This window comes from Mobula birostris, chromosome 23, assembly GCF_030028105.1.
Source record: "Mobula birostris isolate sMobBir1 chromosome 23, sMobBir1.hap1, whole genome shotgun sequence".
Taxonomy (NCBI): Eukaryota; Metazoa; Chordata; class Chondrichthyes; order Myliobatiformes; family Myliobatidae; genus Mobula; species Mobula birostris.
The window spans coordinates 56,624,926-56,631,262 of NC_092392.1; the positions used below are offsets into that span (position 1 = coordinate 56,624,926).

Below are 6,337 nucleotides of genomic sequence, written 5' to 3' on the forward strand. Positions count from 1 at the left end.
ATATCCCCTTTGCCAATCACCTGTCCAGCTCTTGGCTCCATCCCTCCCCCTCCTGTCTTCTCCTATCATTTTGGATCTCCCCCTCCCCCTCCCACTTCCAAATCTCTTACTAACTCTTCCTTCAGTTAGTCCTGATGAAGGGTCTCAGCCTGAAACTTCGACTGTACCTCTTCCTAGAGATGCTGCCTGGCCTGCTGCATTCACCAGCAACTTTGATGTGTATTATTATGGTAAGTAGCCACATTAGTGGGGGGGGGGCGTAGCAAAAGTAAAGGAAATAAATTACATATTCATGCTTATTTCATGGCAATTTGTAGCTCGGGACAGGAGGAGATGATATCTTTGATGATCGCTGAGATAATGCTCAATAATGCTTAATTGTATGTTTGATAATTGCCAATGAAGGATCAAATAAAAGCAAACAACAGGAATTCTGCAGATGCTGGAATAAATAAAGGGTTTGACTTCTGGAGCTGTGGGCGTGTCACACGTATAATAAGTCCATACGTTCACAGGCAGGTGACAATTGTTTTTTTTGATTTTGGATCAGTTTTGCCGCTACACTACACGTAGCACATAGCTCAACAGAACATATTGAGTGGCATGAGTGTAGAATTGTTGGTAAGTTGGCCTGGTCCAGCTTGTTCTTCCACCAAGCGAACACCAGATGGCAGCACCAAGTGAACATGAAGGGCACCACTGATGGGAGAAGCCTGTCCCCAACCCAAGTACAGAGACTCTCCTACATCACCTCAGCGTAATCCTCACCACAACCGAAGCAACATTGTCCCACACTGTTGGTCTCATCTGTGAACCAGATTTGTAGTGTGTCCAACAGGGTCTTCTGATCACTGTAAAAAACACTCACACTGCACACTATCTAACAGTACTCAACAAGTCCAGGTGACAATACAGCAACGGTACACAAACTCCATCGCTATCAAGGAACTTGCTAATGGGATAGTCCTGCACTACTTGATGTTCTTAGTATCCAGCAATAATTTGTAATTGTAAAAAAGACATACATGATGAAAAAATATAACTTTGAATGGATCCAGAGTGGCTACTGCATTTGAGTGTGTCACCTTCTTACTGGAAACACTTAACATTTATAGTCCTCATGCTCTGAAATGTCTCCCTCTTTCAGAAAGCATAGCTTCTATTCTGTTGTGGTTGACGATGCCTGCACTTGTATCTCCTGTTTCTCAAACCTCTGCTCTTAACCTGCCTCTGTCCAGTAGGACAGTAGAGGGAAGGGGCAGAGGCCCTATAAAGAAAGTCGGGGGAGGGTGGGAAGGAGAAGGCTGGTAGGTTCCAGGTGAAAAACCAGTAAGGGGAAAGATAAAGGGGTGGGGGAGGGGAACAGGGAGGGGATAGGCAGGAAAGGTGAAGAAGGAATAGGGGAAAACACAATGGGTAGTTGAAGGAGGCAGAACTATGAGGGAGGTGATAGGCAGCTGGGGGAGGGGGCAGAGTGAAATAGGGATAGAGGAAGGGAGGGGGAGGGAATTACCGGAAGTTGGAGAATTCTATGTTCATACCAAGGGGGTGGAGACTACATAGACGGTATGAGGTGTTGCTCCTCCAACCTGAGTTTAGCGTCATCATGCCAGTAGAGGAGGCCATGTATGGACATATCTGAATGGAGTGGGAAGCAGAGTTGAAGTGGGTGGCTACTGGGAGATCCTGTCTGTTTTGGCGGACGGAGTGGAGGTGCTCGACGAAGCGGTCCTCCAATCTGTGTCGGGTTTCACCGATGTAGAGGAGGCCGCACCGGGAGCACTGGATGTAATAGATGACCCCAACAGACTCACGTGAAGTGTTGCCTCACTTGGAAGTACTGTTTGGGGCCCTGAATGGTGGCAAGAGAGGATGTGTAGGGACAGGTGTAGCACTTGTGCTTACAGGGATAAGTGCCAGGTGGGAGATCCGTGGGGAGGGACGTGTGGACCAGGGAGTCGCAGAGGGACTGATCCCTGCAGAAGGCGGAGAGGGATGGAGAGGGAAAGATGTGCTTGGTGGTGGGGTTCTGTTGAAGGTGGCGCAAGTTGCAGAGGATAATGTGCTGGATCCGGAAGCTGGTGGGGTGGTAGGTAAGGACAAAGGGAACTCTGTCCTTGTTGTGGTGGCAGGAGGATGGGGTGAGAGCCAAAGTGCGGGAAATGGAGGAAATGCGGGTGAGGGCAGCATTGATGACGGCAGAAGGGAAACCACGATCCTCAAAGAAAGAGGACATTTGAGATATCCTGGAACAGAAAACCTCATCCCTGGAGCAGATGCGGCAGAGACGGAGGAACTGGGAATAGGGAATGGCATTTTTGCATGTGGCGGGGTGGGAAGAGGTATAGTCGGGGTAGTTATGAGAGTCAGTGGGCTTGTAGAAGATGTCAGTGGACAGTCTGTCTCCAGAGATGGAGACCGAGAGATCGAGAAAGGGGAGAGAAGTGTCCGAGATAGACCAAGTGAATTTGAGGGCTGGGTGGAAGTTTGAAGTAAAGTTGATGAAATTGACGAGCTCAGCATGGGTGCAGGAAGCAGCACCAATGTAGTCGTCAATGTACTGAAGGAAAAGTTGGGGAGCAGTACCAGAATAGGTTTGGAGCACAGACTGTTCCACATAACCAATGAAGAGGCAGGCATAGCTGGGGCCCATGCGAGTTCCCATAGCTACACCCTTAATCTGAAGAAAGTGGGAAGAGCCAAAAGAGAAGTTATTGAGTGTGAGAACCAGTTCCGCCAACCAGAGGAGTGTTGGGGTCATCTATTGCATCCGGTGCTCCTGGTGTGGCCTCCTCTACATCGGTGAAACCCAACGCAGATTGGGGGACCACTTCATCGAGCACCTCCGCTCCGTCCGCCAAAACAGACAGAATCTCCCAGTAGCCACCCACTTCAACTCTGCTTCCCACTCCCATTCAGATATGTCCATACATGGCCTCCTCTACTGCCATGATGAGGCTAAACTCAGGTTGGAGGAGCAACACCTCATATACCGTCTAGGTAGTCTCCTGCCCCTTGGTATGAACATAGAATTCTCCAACTTCCAGTAATTCCCTCCCCCTCCCTCCCCCTCTCTGCCCCCCCCCCAGCTGCTTACCACATCCCTCTTGGTTCCGCCTCCCTCTACTACCAATTGTGTTTTCCCCTATTCCTTCTTCACCTTTCCTGCCTATCACCTCCCTGCTTCCCTTCCCCCACCCCTTTATCTTTCCCCTTACTGGTTTTTCACCTGGAACCTACCAGCCTTCTCCTTCTCACCCTCCCCCCACCTTCTTTATAGGGCCTCTGCCCCTTCCCTCTACTGTCCTGACGAAGGGTTCCGGCCCGAAACGTCGACCGATCTTTTCCACGGATGCTGCCCGACCTGCTGAGTTCCTCCAGCGTGTTGTGAGTGTTGCTTTGACCCCAGCATCTGCAGATTATTTTGTGTTTGTATCATTTCTTAATGCATGCATCACTAAATGACAATAAAAGAGGACTGCGGGTCCTCATAATCTAAAAAAATTGTTGTTACATGGGGATTGAGTTGCTGATCCTGCAACCTCAGCAGCAAAGGATGATGGTGAAAATCCAAGGTTGAACTTTATATAGACTGTCAACTTTTCTGAGGGCTAATTGCATTATCTATATATTATCTAGAGTTATTTGCTCAATTGCCATGATTTGCTTTATGTGTATCTTCTTTATCACTCTCCTCAGATGTGCAGTAAATACCAAAGTTCAGAAGTCAAAGTAACATTTATTATCAGATTACATATGTGATACCACATACAGATACAACCCTGAAATTCTTTTTCTGCCTACTTAGCAAATCTATAGAACAGTAACTGTAAACAAACTGTGCAAATGCAGATATAAATAAATAGCAATAAATAACAAGCATGAAATAACAATATAACAGAGTCCTTAAATGAATGTAGCTATCCCCTTTTATTAAAGAGTCTGATGGTTGAGGGACTGGGAGTCTGGTGGTGTGAGTCCTGAGGCACCTGTACCTTTTACCTGATGGCAGCAGCAAGAAAAGAGCATTGGTCTGGGTGCTGAGGATCTTTGATGATGAGTTTAAAAACGCAAACACGAGGAATTCTGCAGATGCTGGAAATTCAAGCAACACACATGATGATGAGTGCTGCTTTTTACAGCAACATTTCATGTACATGTGCTCCATAGTTGGGAGGGTTTTACCCATGATGTACTGGGCCAATATTAACCACAGCGCCATCTTCAATACTATAATGGCAAGCAAACTCATCACTAAACTATGTACCCTGGGAGTCAACACTTCCCTCTGCAACTGGATCCTTGCTTTTCTGACCAACAGACCACAATAGGTAAGGACAGGCAGCAACACTTCCACCAAGATTATTCTCAACACTGGTGCTCCATTAGATTGCGTCCTCAGCCCCCTACTCTGCTCCTATACACTCATTAGACTGTAAGACATAGGAGAAGAATTAGGCCATTCAGCCCATCGAGCCTGCTCCGCTATTCCACCATGCCTGATCCCGGATCCCACTCAACCCCATACACCTGCCTTCTTGCCCTATCCTGTGATGCCCTGACCGATTGGGGAATTATCAACTTCTGCCTTAAATATACCCGTGGACTTGGCCTCCACTGCAGTCTGTGGCAGAGCATTCCACATACTCATTACTCTCTGGCTAAAAAAAACTCCTTACCTCTGTTCTAAAAGGTCACCCCCTCAATTTTGAGGTTGTGCCCTCGAGTTCTGAATACCCCCACCATAGGAAACATCCTCTCCACATCCACCCTATCTAGTCCTTTCAACGTTTGGTAGGTTTCAATGAGATCCTCCCCCACCCCCTCTCTGTCATTCTTCTAAATTCCAGTTAGTACAGGCCCAAAGCTGCCAAACGCTTCGCATATGTTAACCCCTTCATTTCCAGAATCATCTTCGGGAACCTCCTCTGGACTCTCACCAATGACAACACATCCTTTCTGAGATATAGAGCCCCAAAACTGTTGTCAATATCCCCAAGTGCCAAGTGCAGCCTGACGAGTCTCTTACAAAGGCTTAGCATTATCTACTTGCTCCTTCAGCGCACCACAAGGGATCGCCATATTGACCTAGTTACATTCCCAATCTACCACTACATAGTCCCTAGTGTGAAGGTGAGTGACAGAATATGATGGGGTTAATGGAGGATTACTGTAAATGGGTGGATGGAGGTGGCACGACTGTGTGGCCAGATTGTAAAACCTAGAAGATACAGTATCACAATATTGTGCCCTAGATAAACCTGATCAACAATCAATCTAACCCTTTCCTCCAACACAGCCCATAATTCTCAATTTTTCTTGCCTGCTTATGCCTGTTGTAAAGTCTCTTATTGTAACAGCCTCTTGCAGTGCATTCCAGGCGCTTACCGCTCTCTATGTAAATAACTACTTCTGGCACATCCCTTAGAACTTCCTCCACTCAGCTTGCCACCCCAGGAAAAAGATGCTTTTTAAAATGTCTTTCTATGTTCGGTAGAAAGCTTCTTGTCTGGATGCGTAACAGCCTGGTAGGTATGGCAACTGCTCGGCACATGACTCCAAGAAACTGCAGAGTTACGGATACAGCTCAGCACATCACCGGAAAAACACACTCCCCTCCTTGGTCTCTGTCGATACTTTTTGCAACAACACAAACCACCCTGAACGTTCTCCCTCCTCCCAGCGGACAGAAGATGTAAAAGCACGTATCACCAGGCTGAAGGACAGCTTCTACCACTGTTACAAAACTATTGAACTCAGTGCGTTGAGATGGATACTTGACCTGACAATCTACTTTGATTTGATCTTGCACCTTACTGCTTATCTGCACTGTACTTTCTCCGTAGCTGTTACACTCTATTCTATATTCTGTTCTTGTTTTACCTCGTTCTACCTTAATGCACCGTGAAATGATCTGATCTGCCTGAACAGCACACCAGACAAGCTTTTCACTCTATCTTGCTACATGTGACAATAATAAACCAGTTCCAAGTTACGAATTGTTTGGAAGTGGAGACAAATCTGTACAGTACAGAGAAATAAACCGTCAGTGAAAGTCGGCAAGTGGAATTAACAGAGCGACAGCCCCTCCTTTCTGATCACTCCAGCTCCCTGCCCAGTACCGCTCAGTGTAATCCCTGATCCCAAATCTTTGCTCCAACGGCTATCCCACTTCTCCTTCCTCCAACCCTCTATATTAGATAGCCCTTTTCCCTCCTCTCCTTTTTCTTTCTTTTCCCCCTTGCCCCCAGGACAGACTCACCATCTTTCCACCTCCGCCAGGCTTTGTTTACCCGGTCGGCCCCCCGTTGCCGGGCAACGTGCGAGCGTACAGCGC

General features: G+C 47.3%; 1 protein-coding gene across 2 annotated transcripts in view; it reads right to left on the reverse strand.

The window, feature by feature from the left end:
* The window catches only part of dnai7 (dynein axonemal intermediate chain 7), a 112,161-nt gene extending 105,849 nt beyond the window's left edge, over positions 1-6,312 (reverse strand). For both annotated transcript variants that reach the window (XM_072241615.1, XM_072241618.1), the window contains exon 1: positions 6,263-6,312. In XM_072241615.1, the coding sequence (XP_072097716.1) occupies positions 6,263-6,265 (3 nt within the window). In that variant the 5' untranslated portion in view covers positions 6,266-6,312. The remainder of the gene's footprint in view (positions 1-6,262) is intronic.
* Between the last annotated feature and the right edge of the window lie 25 nt (positions 6,313-6,337).